This window comes from Cryptotermes secundus, unplaced genomic scaffold (assembly GCF_002891405.2).
Source record: "Cryptotermes secundus unplaced genomic scaffold, Csec_1.0 scaffold868, whole genome shotgun sequence".
NCBI lineage: Eukaryota > Metazoa > Arthropoda > Insecta > Blattodea > Kalotermitidae > Cryptotermes > Cryptotermes secundus.
The window spans coordinates 418,579-438,359 of NW_019745096.1; the positions used below are offsets into that span (position 1 = coordinate 418,579).

Genomic DNA, 19,781 nt, shown 5'->3' on the forward strand with positions numbered 1-19,781 from the left:
TTCTGAGGTCTTATGACCAGGACCAGTTAGCAGTTGCGGTCAGTGAGAGAACGGCTGCGGTTCAGTTGTTGTGATCTGTTGCTGTTAGAAACCAGTAACTGAGGATGGGGCCAGCTCAGGAACCCAGAGGAAGGAGAACATCCACAATTGGGAGCCACTACCAAGCAATGGCAGTGAAGATTTCACTGCGAACACTAGTGTGTATGTAATAGTGCATTGTAAATTGTAGTCACGAGTTGTGTGTTTAAAGAGGCTAATTAATCCAATTTCTAATCCAGACCCCATCTATAGTTACACTCAATCATGTGACAATATCATCATTACAGAATTAATGGATTCTAATTTTAACATACAATGGGAACCAAAATCACTATACCGGATATCTCGTTCAACATACAAGACTTTTCTTCCATAAGGTTGCCTACTCAAGGCATGATGTGACATCAAAGAAGTTTTTGACGAAGTTCAGAATGTTCTTTATTCGGGATAGTTGGTAGCCTGGATAGGACTGACAATTCAAATCTAGAAAATTACTGCCACAAAAACAGGTTTACATACAACTTTGCAACGAGACTGTGGCCAACATGAGGCGCTGCATAACAACTATGTAGTTCAGTGAGATCTGAGGTTCTCATAGCAGTGAATAATAAGATTACAGTCTGCTGCCTCCATCTTCAGGGTAGAAGAGTAAGTCGAGCATACAAAAGTAGTACTAACATAGAGGGTGAGAGGATCAGGGGTGAAATATAGAGAACACTGAAAAGCAGCCCTCAAAATGGTCATTTCTAGACGGCAAGAAAACTGACATATATAACAGCTGAGTGTTTACTCAGGACACTCCTCTGTGTATCAGTATCACTTTGGTAACATTCTACCAGACTAAACAGCATCACATCCCAGAAGACAGTAACCTTCATAGCATCTGGCATAATAAAAATCAAACCTTGCAGTAGAAAAATTCTTCTATCCTGAAGATGGAGGCAGCGAGCTCCTCCAAAACGTTAGTGCCTATCTACCCAGACATCCATAACCTTCATCATTTACTTTACTGATTCCAAACCTACAGCTCTTTCGGTGTGGGGTACCAGAAGTGATTTTTGAGACTAAAAGGGGTATGAAGAATACAAGAAGTTCCGAATACACTGAGACCACATAAATATCCTTCTCTATGCCATGGGTGTTATTTTCAGTACAAATTTACAATACCTTAATGTGAAACCAATAGATTTATTTCTTGGATATTAACTGCTAAGCCACGAATAAATTCTTATTACCATGCTGAACTTCTAATACCACACAATTAATCAAAATGCGTTTGAGAGAAAACACTCATTCAAATTCGTTTCTGTCACTCTGAGGCTTGACTGTGACTTACCTAAATGTTGGGGCTGGGGAACTTTGGGCCTGACACAGAAGGGCGAACCCTTCACCAGCTGATCTAACAAACCAGCTGCCCTTCATGTTGCCACTAGAAAACGTTGGTGCCTTCGCTCCTACCGGTTCTAAACGATGAAGTTATAATGTCAAAACAGATCCAAAACCCATATCCTAATGCTGAGAAATCTAGTACTGGGATCCAAGACACTAAAGCTATTGAATAACCCAAGCAAAAGAGGAGTGGTTTCTAATGTCACCTTCCTTCACTTCTTTTTCATGGGAATACAGTTTGTATTTAAACACAGGGCACTGTCCGATGCATACATGAACACAGTACAAGAATATGACTTCATTATTACTAGCTTTGTACATCATCTGACATCCTGAAAGAGAGCACAGTGTTCCGGAAACTGATCCCATCCTCACACGAGTGGTACCCTCTCAGTTGAGCCCCTTGGTGAGACTGATCAAGTAGGATAATGTAACACTAATGCTCTGCATTCATATTCAGGAGGTGTTCAGTTTGAATCTTGGCTGAGACATCAGCTAATCTGCGTAAGACTTTTTCATGGTCTTCATCAGTCTCTCCAGACAAATGGTAGAAAAATATCTCGCTTAGGCCATGACAACTTCCTTCCAAATCCTTTCCAATTCATGATCCTACCATTTGACCCTACAGAGTCTTAATGCTGACAGCACCATAAAATAACCACAAAAATGAAAGGTGAAAACACTAATCCCAAACATGTCTCTAACTTAAGCACGGCAACAAATACACATCTTGGAATGTTGTGTTTCATTTTAGAATACTGGAAAGCTAGTAACACTAAGTTTAACACACCATTGTCAGAACCCTTTAGAATGAATTAGATCTTAACTGTTGTTAATTCCATACAATGTTTCTGGCTAACCTAACTTACCTAAACGTCGGGACAGGGAAACTTTGGGCTTGACATAGAAGGGCAAATCCCTCTCCGGATGACCTCACAATCCAACTGCCTCGCACATTACCACTAGAAAACGATGGTGCCTTTGCTCCTACCGGTTCTAAACAATTGAATTACAATACAGAAACATGTCTACCATTCACTTCTAACTGAAATGTTGGGATAGAAAACTGCTTGGACCCAATCTGTACATATCAGCCAAAAATTGTCAGTAATAATTGTAACCAGATCAGTGGAAGAAACTTCTGAAGGTAACGTGATTACTGCACATACTCTCCTCAAATTAAGGTACTTCCAAAGAGTTCTTCAGCACTCAAATTCAGACGGGAAACTATTCAGTGAGCAATTCCAACATAAAATATTTCAACATGGCCCCTTGTAAGAAATATCACAGAAACAGGGCATTCAGGTGGCTTTTTGTTGAATTTTTCAAAAATACATAAGAACTATCAGCTACTATATGTCTGTATGTATGTATACAGTAATGCCACTATGTCTCGATGGATTCTGATTACAGTTAGGCTGGTTAATTGTTATTTGCAATTTATTTAATGACACTGTCAGTAGTGTCAAATGATGGGATAATAAATAATGTTTGGAAGAAATGCATAAGGAAACTGTCATGCCCAAATTCAAGCACTATCCCAGCATTTTCCTGGAGGTACTGGGTAAAACCACAAAATCCCTCAGTCATGATAGTTGGTGTTTCAGCTGAGGTTCAAACTGGAGCCTCACAAATACAAGTCAGGAGAGTTACTGTTTGAGACGGCTTGCTCGATGACGGACTCATGCATTCATACGTTACTTGAAGAAATTATTTGTATTTGACAGTAATGATGAATACCATACAAAAATTAAGAAACTGAAATGATTCACTAAGGAGAGACTTTTCACGGTCCAGAAAAACTGCTTCCAGAAACTTATGAACATTTATACAATTACTATCAACTTAGAAGTGTGAAAAGTACACTGTTTTTGCCTTACCTAAATGCAGGGACTGGGAAGGCCTGGGCTTGACAGAGCAATCCAAAACTTTGCCCAATCGATTTGACAAACCAACTGCTCTTCGAATCACCAGAAAATGTGGGTGCCTTTGCGCCGACTGGTTCTACGAGATTGAATTAAAATAATAAAATATATTTGTCACTTTTTTCTTACCTAAATGCTGGGACTGGAAAACCCTGCGCCTGACAAAGCAGTGCGAAACTTTGCTCCCTCAATTTGACAAACCAGCTGCCCTTGGCATCGCCAGAAAATGCAGGTGCCTTTGCCCCAACTGGTTCTGTATTGAGATTAATATTCTATTGTTAGGCCTGGAGAGATAAGGGAAGATCACTGATCTTAGCATTTCACAATCCTACACATTCAGTCATTCACATCATGGACAAGCAAAGACCCTGCTACAGCCTCAGTCTATCACTTTCTGGGTCTCCTAAAATCCCACCTCCCCTTGGATTATACTTCATAATTTGTTTCAAAACATAGTCGTCTTCTGACCTTTCTCCATATTCTCTCAACTGGTCTCTGTACCCTGTTATTTCATCAGTGAAGGAAAAATATGGAACATGTCAGATTTCAGGTTCCCACGGCATTTCAGAGGATTTCACGGCTTCCATCTTCAGGGTCAAAGACTAAGATAAGCAGCCAACCAGCAAGTACCAAGCACGGTTCTGTTTACATACGGAATATTAATTTTTCACATAATATTTTAACATAGAAGTAGAGGTCTGCTTGCTTATTGTTTCTTACCCTGCTTAGCTTACTCTTCAACCTTGAAGATGGAAGCAAAATGTTCCTCCAAAATGTTAGTAAGCTACTTTCAAACTACACTGTATCACTCTTCTGTAACTCACACCCTTCGTCTTTAGCGGCTGTCGCACCTGTGAGCTGAAGTGGCCACTGCCTTTGTGTCACAGAACACGTCTTGTATATATCGCTTTGTCGTGTGGAGGTAACATTTTAGATTCATGTTTAGGAAATACTTCGTTCAAATCTTGGCCAGAACACCACCTATCCTGACTGGGTTTTCTGTGATTGTCCTTATCCACTCCAAGAAAATGCCAATATAGTGCCTCAATAAGTTCATGGTCAAGCCCTTCTAAATCCTCTCCAATTCACCGATCATCAGTTATCCTACCATTCAATACTATATACAGAGCTGTGAAGTACTCCACTAAATCCCCTAGCGTCATTCCAGGGTGCATCATATTCTTCCATACAGATTTGGGATCAAGCGATCTTAAGTTCTCACAGTAACAACTATGAATATTAGTATCTTCTGAGATGTGACGTCATGTAGTTTGGTACAGGGTATCAACCGTTTCTATCCTGAAGATGGAAGCAATAGGTTGCTACAAAAAATAGGTACCCATCTATCAAAGTGTAAAGCATCACAAGACAGAAGACAGTAATCTTGCTTATAAAGTTCATGCTTCACATTGCCACTGTACATGAAAGGCAAATCAATCCTTATACATATGCGTATATAGAAAGGTTAATCCTGAGTAACTAACAAATATGTTCATCGGACAGATTTTAATGCAGTCTTTGCTTTCTCAGTGCCATATTCTATTGGAATATATCAAATGACTTCTAAGAAGAAATATGCAGAACACTAGACTGACATGACCTCCCCATTATACATTCACTTCACAAAATATATGAGTAAATAATGCTAAAAATAGTTTGAACATCCTAACATAATTAAAGGCAAATGCATTAGGCACTGTTTCAGGGCCGGAATGACAAGACACATGCCAGCATATCTTAACAAAACTTTTCATTTTTGTGGATTTTCTCAAATGAAACTTAATTTCTGCTACCTTTTGTTCCTAATATGACCATTAATTTGCAATTATCTAAACACGACACACCTTGACGTCTTCATTATTGTCTGCAAATGTCATGATTTTGTGACAAAATATTGACAAAGTTGATCTGCTTCAACAGGGGAGGATTTCTAATTACGCTTGAGCCGCATTCCTTAGTCTGTAAATATTTGCTGCAAGAATGTACACTGACCTAAAATTAGGGACAGGGTGTCCCTGAGCTTGACATAACAGAGCCAGTGGTTTGCCAATATATCGTTCAATCATATCAAACTTGGCCATGGAAGGAATGCGAGGTACAGTACTACTAACAGGCTCTGTGGGCAAAACAAGCAACTGTTACATCTATGGAGGAAATTCTGTATTATCCACAATGAAGTACAATTATCATCATTCATAAACTTTTCTGCCACCAGCAAGTATGTGCTAACCCTTTGAATGCACTGGTTACTACATATAACATATGTTTTAACATTAAAAAACTAAATTTTATTCACAGAGTGTATTTTTATGTTTTCTGTGATACTCAAAATAAATGCCATCTATTTCCCTAAAAATCATCTTTGAAACAAAACACAGTGTTTTCTGTGAGGTACAAAGTGAATTTTTAAATGTTATTTATATACACTTCAGGATTCAAAGGGTTAAGTATGCAGCATTACAATGAATGAACTCTTCTCGGTCAGGTCACTGGGCAATACAATTTATTTATTTATGGTTCATTTAATGACACTGTCAAGAGCATCAAATGTCAGGATAATGACTGAATAGAGAATCTGAAAAGCTGTGGAGGGAAGCGGCCACAGCCTATTAAGAGTTTCTATCCCAGCAGTTACCTGGAGGGACTGAGGAATACCATAAAAAAAACTCAGTCAGGATAGATGGTAGCGTCTATTATTCAGTCTTACATGCAACAAAACTTATTAAGTTTAAAAGTTTTTAAAAGTTCACTGTATGTTTTGGCCAATATGGACATTATCAGGTGATAAAATCTTTTTGATGAGGGAACTGCTGTCTTCTGTTGTTAATATATGCAGGTCCCTTCGATGTGCTTCTGTGTTGGAGTTGGTGCATTGTGTTCTTCCTTGCTGTGTGTCTTATTCCCGAACAGGAACAGGAACAAGACACACAGCAAGGAAGAACATGACACACCAACTCCAACACATAAGCATACAAGATTACACAGGGTCACATTAATGAAAATAGAAATTGTCACAGTAACTGCTGCGAGAATTATAGGTCTTAAAGAACTTGTAACATTTCAGGAAGTGTCTCTTGTCTCCACATTAAGTATTGACATGTCATTCCCAAGAAGAATTCACTGCATTTTGTCACAGTGAGAATCTAAGACTTGATACGGGTAACATGGCTTCTTGTCGTAGAATTTACTGAAGCATGTGTCCAAATAAATGTAAGATAAATGTCATACTGCAGGGATGAGAAGCGTGGTAAAATTATGTACCACAAGTACTCGAAGGACTCATCAAGAGCGTGGTGAGTTTTAAGGATATGAGCAAACAGACATTACATTTTAACAACATCACTTCTACTGATGCAGGAAAACAAAAATCTCAAAATCTGAACAGATGTCTAGTGACCACATCGACGCTGGTGTGCTACAGTGCCACATGCAGTGGGTCAACACAATGACTAGCATCTTACCTGAATGTTGGAGGGGGGAACCCCTGGGCTGGACATGACAGTGAGAATTTAACACCAAGGACTTTTTCTGTCGTATATATTTTGGTGAGGGGAGGCACTTTAGGCGAAGCTGTCCCCACAGGTTCTGCAAGAACATTTAATTTCTCCCCGCACATATTCTTTTAAAAAGCCATCATATTATAGTTACAGTCAGTCCCTGCTTTCCAAAGATTAACATTATGAAATTTCTCTCATATAAACTTCTATACTGAAGCACATACCCACAGTTTGCCATTCGAATATGAAACTGGTCATTCAACATTCACCCTAACCAAACCAAAAACAGGTGGGAACAAACATGGGAACAAATGAACACAACACTGCTTATTCAGTCTGACCTATGCCCTCCTCTGGTATGCATCCTGTACAATATTTCAAAAATTATTTAATAATTTTAAGAAATTTTATTGATATTTTACAGCATAATAATGTTTCCAATAGTTACAGCATAATCTCACATGTTTCCAATGCTTATACAAATAATCTGAGGCAATAAAATTGGTGACATATTATTTTGGAAATTTATTAGCCCTCTGGGAATGACACCCCCAGCAAAATTGCGCCTATGGGAAATAGTAATTTGCTCTGTGAAATTTTGCTTTACGAACTCTCTCGAAAATCATAACTATTTGTAAAAGCAGGAACCACCTGTATTTATTTATGCCATATCAATAACTTGAACTACATTTCATTTGTTTCATTCTGGTCCGTCACACTAACAATTACAAATATGAATCACTCTGTCCAATGTGACCTGTAAGTTTATTACTACATGAAAAACTTAACACCCTTACATGTTTCGGTCTCTGCGGACCGTCTTCAGAGGGCAAACATCACTACAAATAGGAAACCACCTTCACATAAGTTGTTTAGACGTAAAGTACGTACACTTATGCTACAATGCATAGTACACAAAACAGAACATTTCACAAACACTGCTGTTTCCTGGGAATGTAAGTTTTTAAAAATTATTTAAAATTTCTTGATGCTAATTAAAAATTTTTGCATTGCCAATAATTAAAATTCATAAACCATGCAGATAGACTGGTGGGACAATATCTGCCCCATAAAAGAGGGACGATGGGAGGACGAACACGAGCCTGCATGGTTTACGAATTTTAATTATTGACAATGCGAAAATTTTTAATTAGCATCAAGAAATTTTAAATAATTTTTAAAAACTTACATTCCGAGGAAACAGCTGTGTTTGTGAAATGTTCTGTTTTGTGTACTATGCATTGTAGCATAAGTGTACGTACTTTACGTCTAAACAACTTATGTGAAGGTGGTTTCCTATTTGTAGTGATGTTTGCCCTCTGAAGACGGTCCGCAGAGACCGAAACATGTAAGGGTGTTAAGTTTTTCATGTAGTAATAAACTTACAGGTCACATTGGACAGAGTGATTCATATTTGTAATTGNAACTACATTTGTCCCAGAATGTTACCACATTTCTCTAAGCCTTCAGCCTTCAGCCTTCATTTATAGGAAGGAGACAACTGTAATCATGTAAAATTCCAAAAACTGCCTACAGATGCTGAGGAAAGAAACAAAATGACTGAGAATGTCATATCATTTATTGCTTGTAGTCCCATTGTCTGTCGTTTCAGTGTGTCTAGCATTGCCTTCCTTCACCAAAGTCATCAAATCAATCAAATACAACACACAGTCACCCCTCAAAAAAGAAACTAACCAAATAACCAACTAACTAACTCTCTATGGACCTAACTCCATCTTGAGAAGCCAACAGTTGCTCAGCCAGACATGAGATTCCCAGCATTTTTCGGAACCCAAAGATCTATCACCGTGTTCCCGATACTGCACCATTAGCTGTTATCCTGAATGCGAAGAGTCCACTCCACACCCTGATATCCTATTTCTCTAAGATCCATTATAATACTACCCTCCCATCTACATCTAGGAAACAAAGTCTCAACAAACCACTTTGTTATTATTTACGAATTCCACCATTAGTCATGCAGCAAACTGTATGAAAACGAGAGAATCACGAGAGCCTAGTACTGACCTGTATGTTGGGACAGGGTAACCTTGTGCTGGACACAGCAATGTAAAACTCTGATTTGACTTAGTCTCGAGCCCTTGTGTTTTAGCCACAGATGAGAATTTTGGAACTGAACTTCCAACAGGCTCTATGAAATGGAATTGAAAACAAATTCTGTGTACTACAATATAACAATGAACTCAACATAATGATTATCATCTTTTGCCAACTTGTGGAATTAAGCTTCTTAATGGCTGCATCATGTCCTGCATTAGTTTCAGTTCTAGAAAAATTTCATATAATAAAACAAAGAAAAATCCAAACTAATATTTTTACACCTATATATTTCAGGAGGAAGCTGTGATAGCTCAGTCACTATGGATCCAGGCTACTGGCTGGATGGCTGAGGAATTGGGGTTCAGTTCCCAGCAGGGGCACAGTGCCCAAACCAGATCTGAGGTCTACCCAGCTTTCTGTCCAGTGGAACAGTCATTTTCATAACCACTGCCTTGATAACCTAAAATCACATGCAATGCCTGTACACAAATGAGAAGAGAGGATAACTATGCATGATTAGTTGAAAGGATCAGGAAGGAATAAGTCACGGCATGTTTCAAGGTGTTGTATTGCTATTCATCTGGAAGAACAGACCGTCGAAACCTGAAGCAGAAGCGCGAACCAACACATTGCAACGTGTGATGGACATGACAGTCCATAAGAAATATGCACCTCACGACATGTGAAAGAAGAACAGATCCAGCAAATAACACCAGGGTGCCTACCTGTAAGTTGGGACCGGAAAACCCTGCGCTGGGCACAGCAACGTAAAACTCTGACCTCTCATAACTTGGAAACCCCGGACGTTATCCATGGTAGGAAATTTCGGTATTGAACTGCCTACTGGCTCTATGAAATTGCAGTTACACCAATCAGAACATAATTCTGTCTCACCTGAATCCTGGAACAGGGAATCCCTGGGCAGGGCACAGCAATGTGAAACTGTGATTCACTTTAGCTTCAAAACTCCGACTTTTGTCCATGGTAGGGAATTTGGGCACAGAACTGCCAACTGGTTCTGACAGGAATGAAACAAGGAATCGAGTTAACAACGAAATGCTTCGGATCTGATACGAACTTCTGTCATGCAGGTACTATCGTACCGTATGCCTCACGACAGCAAGAAACACAGCCCTTCACTGTTATCGACCATTCCCCTCCAAATCTTTGTAAATTAAACCAAGTATAACATCAGCAGTGTGTGTCGACAACATGCAAATGTGAATGACTACTCCAAGTTAGCATAACCTAATATGCCCTGTGAATAACCAGAGCATAAGCCAACCGAATGTAAACCAACCAATCAAATCATCAATTTATATTTGCACGACAGACATCAAGCAACATTGTAATGTGTCAGAATACGTGTGGAAGCCTATTCCTACAAGAAGGGTAAAAGACTGGCACTACAGCCCAAACTATCAGCCTTGGTCTTTTTGTGGACACACAGCTCCAGTCCTTCCAAACATTCAGCATTCCCTCTGGGGAAAAAGCTCCTGGTACCCATTGGATAGGAGGCTGTGTGGGCACAATCTGGATGCTGCAGACAAAAGTCTCTGTCTCTGAGAACAATCAAACCCCAATTCTCCGGACACCCAACCCATGGCCACCAAGCTACACACCTAACAGAAATTTATTCCTAACACACACACACACACACAACATGAAAGACCAATAAGTCTATGAAAATTATAGAAAATTTAAGCTTCATATTATCAAGGATGAAGTAGGAGGAGACAAACTGGCTTCTGTACAGACTGCAAATTCATCTGCTGACAGCTGTGATGGTTCAAATGATTGTGAATAAAATTTTATTAGCATAAAGCCAACTGAAAATTTCAGTGAGAAATTATTGCAGTTATCAATCCTGAATTTGAAGAAAAATTTTCTATGTACATGCAACATTATTTGCATATAAACCTGACCTTATAGATTTGAAAAAGGTCTTGAAAGATACTTAACTTGATAGAATAACACTATGTGTTATGTGGTGCTGCTATCTGGAGGTACACTATGAACTATTTTCAGCAAAAGGAACAATGCAATACTGACTCAAGCATACTGCTAATATACAAGGATATAATATCAGACACTAGCCCCTCATATATATAAGGATGAACGAAATACCACACCAGCTCTCATTTTACTACATGCAATTCATTGTACATCACCTAAATTCTACTAACAGCATTAGCCCTTAAGTACTATAACTTACCTTTCCACTGGCTTAATATGGAAAATGGATCATATTTTGGAGCAATTTCAAGTAACATAGCCACTGTTGCCATAGCAAAATTAGCAACGTTAAATTTAGAAACCGATCAAATTTTGAAAAAAGTGCCCATCCTCTTAGCAGGGGTACCCTATCCCAACATTCAGGCAACATTTTTTCTTAAGCTGAACATGTCCTGAAAAGAACATTCAGCACACATTCAACTGTCACATGCACTGTGCAATTTTTAAAACTTAAAAAATTATTTGTGATAAATTTATATTATATACATTACTGAAAGTAAACAAGCTGTACAACATTCACCCAAGGTCACCAGAAGTCATCAATTTCAGTACAAAAATAAATCAGCTTTAAATTCATTGATGAATAACTAAATGACCTTGTGTGCTGTCATAAAGAGATATTCCCACTTTAACGAATTCAACACGAAAATGATTTCCATTTTATTCTTTAAAGAATTTATCATTGTACACAAGCAGATCAACCTCCTCCTACCTGTAGAGTTGACAGCCCTGAACCAACACATACAGTTCAGCAATATATACACACACACAAAAATGTATGTTTTCTGTGTGTTTTCTACTGGTCACCAAATAGAGAACACCCAAGACATTACAAGATTTACTGTGTACTCTTGCCAACATGTATAGTAGCCATGCCTGTTAAAGCAATGTGTAAGTTTACTGTAGAGTTTATGGATGTAACGTGAATCCTTAGTCCCAATCTGTTCTTTTAATTACAATGTACTCCTGAAGTCCTTAATTTGAGCATTACAAGGTGTGGCAATAAAGAACCCGGATTACTTTTATGACTCATTTCCGGCCACGTCATTGACGAAGAGGAGGGTAGGGCATTGACCCTTGGACTTCCCTCTACCGTCACACAAAGTTTCATTCACGTGCATCGGTTAGTCTGGCCGCGACCATTGTTAGAAGCGGATCGTGTTTCTGAGCTCCGTCGGAATAATGCTGAGTGCTAATGCAGAACAACGTGCTAACATCAAATTCCTCACAAAACTTGGAAAATCTGCCACTGAAACTTACAATTTGTTGACAGAAGTATATGGTGATCAGTGTCTATCTCGCACGCAAGTTTTCGAGTGGTTTAAGAAGTTTATGGAGGGTAGGAAAAACGTCGGGAACGATCCAAAATCGGGCCGTCCTCCCACTGCGAAAACTCCAGAGAATGTGGAGAAGGTCGCTAGAATTGTTCGAAGAGATCGTCGACTGAGCATTCGAGCAATTTCTGAACTTACGAACATCAATAAGGAAAGTGTTAGACAGATTTTGCACGACGATCTGGGCATGAAAAAGGTGTGTGCTAAAGTGGTGCCAAAAATCCTTACCCCCCAGCAAAAGGAACATCGAGTGAATTGCTGTGTTGACACTCTTGAAAACATTGAAAATGATCCTGATTTCTTCCAAAACGTAATTACGTGTGACGAAACTTGGATTCTTCAATATGATCCAGAGACTAAGCGACAATCCATGCATTGGAAGAGCCCCAAATCCCCTAGGAAGAAGAAAGCGCGCATGAGCAAGTCCAAATTCAAAGCAATGATGATTGTTTTTTTCGATATCCGGGGGGTAATCTACATTGATTGGGTGCCTGAAGGTCAGACTGTCAATCAGGTTTATTATAAAAATGTTTTGACGTACCTCCGTGAACGTGTGCGACGAAGGAGACCAGACATGTGGAAGAATGCCTCATGGGTTCTTCATCACGACAACGCGCCAGCACACAACGCGCTATCTGTGAAGAGGTATTTGGCAAAAAACAACATTCCAGTGATGGAACATCCACCGTATTCTCCGGACCTAGCACCGTGCGACTTTTTTCTCTTCCCAAAAATCAAGTCTGCGCTGAAAGGGACCAGGTTCGAGTCCGTGGATGCAGTGAAAGCAAAAGCGACGCAACTCTTGAAGAGCATAACACAAGATGACCTGCAGCACTGCTTCCAACAGTGGAAAATTCGCATGGAGCGGTGTAGGGATCGGGGAGGGGACTACATTGAAGGGGATAACATTTCGACTGTCTGATTTTTTTTTAATAAAGGGTTAGAGCATGAATCCGGTTTCTTTATTGCCACACCTTGTATTACTCCTTTAAAACTCAACATCGTGCACTCAACGTAGCACGTTTGACACATTTCGGTGTCGCAATATGTATACACCTGAATAAAACACATTTTGTACTTTCTATACTAAATGTCTAACATCAATATGGGTAGCACGACTTCTGTAGTTTCCTGTAAAAAAAAAAAAAAAGGTAAAGATATCCTTATAACAGGCTGTGGAGGTCCACAGAGTTGTGAGACGTTGACGTTCCCACAGTTTCTAGTCAATCAGCTCACAGATGGCGGTGAAGTTTTCAGCCTTACGCACGAGCCGTCCCTTTACCCCCAGGAAGATTCCTAATACTCATTTCTGTTAGAGGCTGAGTTGACGCCAGGGTCATAGTGCAGCTGGAAGTATTAGGACAATTGAAAAAATCCAATGACCTCATCGGGAGTCAAACCCATGACCTTCTGGCTTGTAGCATAGTGCCTCAACCAACTACGCTACATATATTCTGTTTATTTTATCTGACAGTGCCAGTAGCTCAGGCTACAAGGGTTGAATGGTAGGGTGACTGGTGAATAATGAACTGGAAAGGATGTGTAAGGAAGCAGTCATGACCTGTTTCAAGGTAATATCCTGACATTCACGTCGACGGACTGATGAAAACCACAAGAAACCTGTCAGAGTTCTATCTCATCCAAGATTCAAACCGAGCACCTCCCAAATAAAAATCAGGAGCATTACTGCCTGAAGAAGATTTCTCAGTACCTGTCTATTATTTTATCATTTATTTTCTCTTATTTCAAATCAGTCACCAACGAGAGATCTGCATAACCATTACATTTATACACCCAAGTGTTTAATTCCACTAAAACTTTCTGGTGTGCATGCCCCAATGAGAATTGCATTTTTGAGTACCTTCTGCGACTGTGCATCATAGGAATATCTCTTTATCACAATACTAATGGTTTGTTATTTCAAATTGTCCTCCTTGGTCACTAAAATATAGTCAATTTGTAAGGTTATGATTCAATTTGGATTTTATGGATATCATATATTTTATAAAAATAAAACAAATTATGGCCAATTTGAAACAACATCAGCAAGCACAATGCCCTCTCTGAAGCATTCATGTCAACAGAAATGGGTCCATTTCTTCACAGACTGCAATGCAATTTAGCTTCTTTTTTTTTTACTGTACATTCAGCAGCTATTAAAACAAATTATCATACTCCGCATATTTTCTGAACTATATTCAGTTAATTAATGTCTGCAAATTCATTACTCAGTAAGATCTTACACCCTCTTGGTACTATGTTTTAAGAGTGCGGGCTTCTGAAATGTAATTCCACAGATTTTGTAGATATGAACCAATATTCTTGAAGAAACTACTGCCTCCATCTTCAGGATAGAAGGTCTTCTAACACAGAGATGGAAGCAGCAGGTTCCTCTGAAACACTGGTACACAGTGTTACAACCAAGAAAACCACAACCTTATTTCCTGGCGCAAGATATGAGGTTCTCAAAGCATTGGATATGAAGAGCTCCATCTTCTGGCATACAACACCACGTAGGCCATTGAGAGTCAACTGACATTTCAGAGGAACATCTTGCCCTCATCTTCAGATCTCTGCTTACCAATTGCTTCATGCTGGGTTTTTTTTTGCTTCATTTTTATTCAACCCTGAAGTTGAAAGCAACATGTCCCTCTGAAACATCAGTTGACTTTCATTGAACTACAAGGTGTTATATCCCAGAAGACATACATTTCTTGGCGTTTAAATCATTATTTTTACACTGCCTTCTTGTTAATAATCACCAGACTAGTATGAGATGCAGGAGACAAAATTAGAGATAACTATCACATGAATGTTATGCCATACACAATGAATCTTGATACCACGTGATGAAGCCTGTTATCCCAAACAAGGTTCTGACAAATGTGTCATGCCCATATAACTGTATCCATTATGTGTGAAGGAAATGATGCTACCAACCTTTAGGTCACACTGAAACTAAATTTCTCTTTCAATATTTCTTTGTTTATCAAATTGACAGTGCAAACAAGGCTGTAATACACAGAATTTCTAATGCGATTCTTTGTAATTGGACCTGAGGTTCTTGCTGGGCTGCCTACGAAGTGAATACCATGTAGTCCCATAGAAGTTCACTGACACTTTGGAAGGACATATTGCTTCCATCTTCAGGGTTGAAGTGTAAGCCAAGCATGGAGAATGAACCACCCAGCTTGATGCTTCATTCTTTGCTGGTTGCTTGACTTACTCTTTAACCCTGAAGATGGAAGTAGCATACTCCTTTGAAATGTCAATGCTACCAGACTACACTGCATAACATCACAGAATATAGTAACATTCTTTCTAATTTAATATGCTTACTTGCAACATGTTTATTTATGGCGTTAAGTAAAGCATACTTTATTTGGGCCACATTGCATTGTATATAAATGAAACTACTTGACTGGTGAAATTTTCAATTTCCAGTTCAGAAAATATACAGTTACAATTTTGGGCACTGTGCTTCTGAAGGTAGGATATCTGAACTGTGGACTCACCAGTGATGACCAAACGACCCTTGGTGGCACTCAGTCTTGTCTCTCCAGTGAGGCGATGTTTTGTTCGACATTGGTAAGACTTATAACCGTCTTCGGGACCAACATCACGAATATGAAGCTCTCCAGATGGTAACACCAAGTACTTTCCATCTGCAAACACATTCCACCATTGTACCTTCCACAATATACACATTACAAGCAACACTGGTACATATTTCAAGAACACTCTGGTCCCATCATGAACTGTTCAAATGGTCTCACTTTTCACTACATCAGAACTTCTTAATGCTTTTCCCATACAGGCAGAGATCCTCAAGAGTGACTACCAACTACTTTTATTGTAATAACTAATAAACTGACTCCATACAACTGAGTCCTTCAAAAGCTAACAGTTGCTCAGCTAGTCAAGAAATTCCCAGAATTTCTTTACTGTGTCCAAAGAAGCCTGTCATTGTTCCTTATGTATCCATACCACAACCTCCACCCTGTTTCTTAAACAGCCGTTTTAATGTCAACTTCCCATCTGTGTCTAGGCCTTCCAAATTATCTCTTTCCTCAAGGTTTTCTGGTCAGAGCTTTGTATACATTTCTTTAATTCCCATGCATGCTACATACCCTGCCAAGGTCATTGTCATCTTATTAATATTTGGCAATCATTACACATTACAAAGCTCCACATTATGTACTTTTCCCTAGCTGCTGTTACTTGCTCCCTTTTAGGCATTTTTATAATGATACAAAACAGAATGTTAAAACAACCCACAGGCACAATGAGAAGTGTGGAAGGTGACATATGGCTTACAGAGATGTTGATGCTTATAACAGCAGAGCAGAATAAAATACAAAGAAACTGTCATTGCTGTAACCTCTCAATATATGAGACAGAAATGTTCTCATTACATAATTTAAACCTACAGAATATGTAGCAACAATATTTAAATTACCCAAATGAAGCAATCTCTATTCATCAGACTCATACCTAACAAAGACTGCAACACTGGTAGCTAACACAATTTTCTTGCCAGACTGTTCTATGAATTCTGGTAGTGTTGCTTGTATTGTTCATTTATTTTTAATGACATTTAATGGCTCCATTTTCTCCTTTCAAACTTCCTGTATAGTAAAGACTTGAAGATTTTACAGTGAATAAAATTGATAAGAATGTTCTCAGGTGACCAGCCACATCTGTTCTAAACAGAAGTCCAGTGTTTCAGAAACATTCTCTGTCTACATCATCAGGAAATGACATCACTTCCTGATGATGGAGGCAGACATATTTGCAAAATGGAGTTCATTTTGAGTTCCAATAGCTGAGCACCTGAGGAGATGTCATCATCTCATACATGATATGATTTTAAAGAAAATATTAGCCTGATAAAAATATCCAATATATAAGAGGATGCAAAGGATTCTGACAGAGACAGATGAGTAAGAAAGGAGAAGGGATCCATCTAAATACAGCAGTTAATTATTCATCCAAATGTTTAGCAAGAAAAACAGTGAACTATTATATTTGTAAGAAAATATATGAATAAAATGTAATAGTTTCAAATCATTTCATGCATTTTACACTGCCATAGTGGTATTTTTAATTGCTACATTTCAATTTAGTGATTATACATATTAAATTCAATTTCAATTACAGTACAGCATGCATAAACCAAAGTAAATATACATGTAAAGGAAATACAAGGTCCATTACACTAAGAGTTCATAAAGCCTGTGGAAGCAACTGAAATGCATGATAATTGTTTTATTTTCAAATTATAAATAAATCTCATTCAAGTTATGTACAAAGAATTACACACTTCTTTAGAGAAAACTTCCAAAGCCTTCTTTAACTCAGCCACACATCCAGAAAAGGCATTCTGTGGTAATATTTGTTATGTGTCTCCTTGAATCTAACTGCAAGCATAATTTTCGAATACTTAATTGTCTTAACATGTTAAGGATTGAATTACAACATTACATTATTCTTCACAAACTTTAATCTGTAATTCTGAAAGGTTTCTACTTCATTAAAAATGTAGATCACAGTGAATCCGGCCACATGTGTTAACATAGGGCCATTACATACACATGATCTGGTGGTATACATGAAATAAAATGTTTTGTTTGCAAACAAGGCATATAGATTTTGTATACATCTAAAGTTCACCTTCAAACAGACTGAAAATTATTACTTTCACTCAGTATGTGAGAGCAGAACTTTTCAAGGAGAGTGTATAAACTGGTGACCAAGCAAAAAGGATTAGGAGAGTCATAACTAACAAACAAATGATGGAATTATATAAAATCCATGATCTGGTAGTGGATATTAAAAGAGGAAATTTGGAGTGGTCAGAGCATGTGATTACAATGGATAAAAAAAGGGTGGTTAAAAAAAATTAAAGTTAGATGGTAAAGATGGCCCAGACCAAGATGGATAAAGATGTAAAGAATGTTCATGAAAAAAAAGTGGGGAGATGGAAAAAAACAGGTATCTGTCATAAAGGTTAGAGTTCTTAGACGGTCACAGAGTCAAGGTGTATGTAAGTAAAGTAGACGTAAGATACATCTGGGGGTTCTCACACCAGTGACTATGAAGGGTAGAGTCTTTTGGGGCATGACACCATGTAACCAGAAAACATTTAGTACTACACAAAAAATAATAAAAAATCTGAATCAATTTATTAATTAAAAATTATCAGAATCATACAGCAGGTTCTTCTTATATAATGCCTAGTTATAACAAGGCTTTGATCAGTTCCTTTTACAAGATTACATATGCTTTATGTCATACAATTTTGCATGAATTTGTTTTATTTACATTGGTGGAACTCTGAATTGTGCAACAACTTTCTTTATGTAATTTAGTCACTGAATAAATACTATATATATAATCACAGGAATTCCAAAATCAGATGAAAGTCAATTTCGCTTATAACATGGGAGCCCAAGCTGCCCCATGAGAGCTGCTTTATACTGAAGATCCACTGTATAGGATATTATTATAATAATAATTAAAATGATTATTAATGCACAATAATTATGGGAAATTATCCATTCTATAACAGAGGTCTACCAACTTCTGTAGAAACAAACTCCTTCCATCTTCAGAATCAAAGATTAATCACTCAGCATGCTGCTTATTTGTTTGTTTGCTTGGTTTATTCCTGAAGATAGAAGCAGCATGTTCCTTTAAAACATTCACAAACTTCTATCAGACTACATGGCATCAGATCTCATGAGACAGTACTCTTCAATTATCTTCTCTGCATGGGAGAAACTTAAGTAAACCAAACTCAGAACTGTGTAATTCTGTTGCAGGGTACAATGCATATAACATTCCACAGAAAACATCTTTTGGGCACACTATAAACTATGCTGCTGGAGGGAATGTGGAGAAATCATGACAGAGGAAAAATGTCTTCAGAATGGAATGAGGTGACCAAAACCTGTAAACAAAACAAAACCATGTACCATAATTGCTACCATCCTGGAAGATCTCTCTGTGGTCACTCTCCAACCACGATGACACCAACACGTAATCAGCTACAAAACTTGGAATGTGACATTTAATAATGGCCGTGTTTCCCCGTAACACATGCTCATCCATTACATTCACCTCGTAACGTTGTGTGACCACTGTAAGAGATTAATAATCAGTCAGTAAAGAGAAAATGTTTACCATAATCGGCAGGAGGAAGATAGCGATTCCCCTGGGTGTCTTCCCAACCGACTATCTCCACATGGTCTGATACAAATGATGGTATGTTGCACTTGAAGACAGCAGCATTACCCTTTATCACAAACACATCATACACCTGTGCTTCATAATACTGGTTCACAACTGCAACAAGAAGCCAATGTCACTGCACGTCAGTCGTAACAGGAAACGAAGCACAGCTGTCTGTATCCAGCAACCTGGAGGAGGAATCCATTTCCGAAATTCTGCAAATGAAAAACACTTTTAGAATCAGTAGGGTAAGGAAAAGAAAACTGGTAACATTTTGTATTACCATA

At 38.3% G+C, this 19,781-nt stretch overlaps 1 protein-coding gene and 1 long non-coding RNA gene across 2 annotated transcripts in view; one reads left to right on the forward strand and one right to left on the reverse strand.

Annotated features, from left to right (window-relative positions):
- LOC111874991 (Down syndrome cell adhesion molecule-like protein Dscam2) overlaps nucleotides 1-19,781 on the reverse strand; it is a 203,409-nt gene that overhangs the window by 121,342 nt on the left and 62,286 nt on the right. The window contains 1 exon segment of the mRNA XM_033755675.1: nucleotides 15,777-15,926. Within this exon segment, the coding sequence (XP_033611566.1) occupies nucleotides 15,777-15,926 (150 nt within the window).
- LOC117283133 lies at nucleotides 17,055-19,288 on the forward strand. The gene is made up of 2 exons (XR_004514155.1): nucleotides 17,055-17,291; nucleotides 19,086-19,288. It is a non-coding gene; the product is annotated as an uncharacterized LOC117283133 (long non-coding RNA).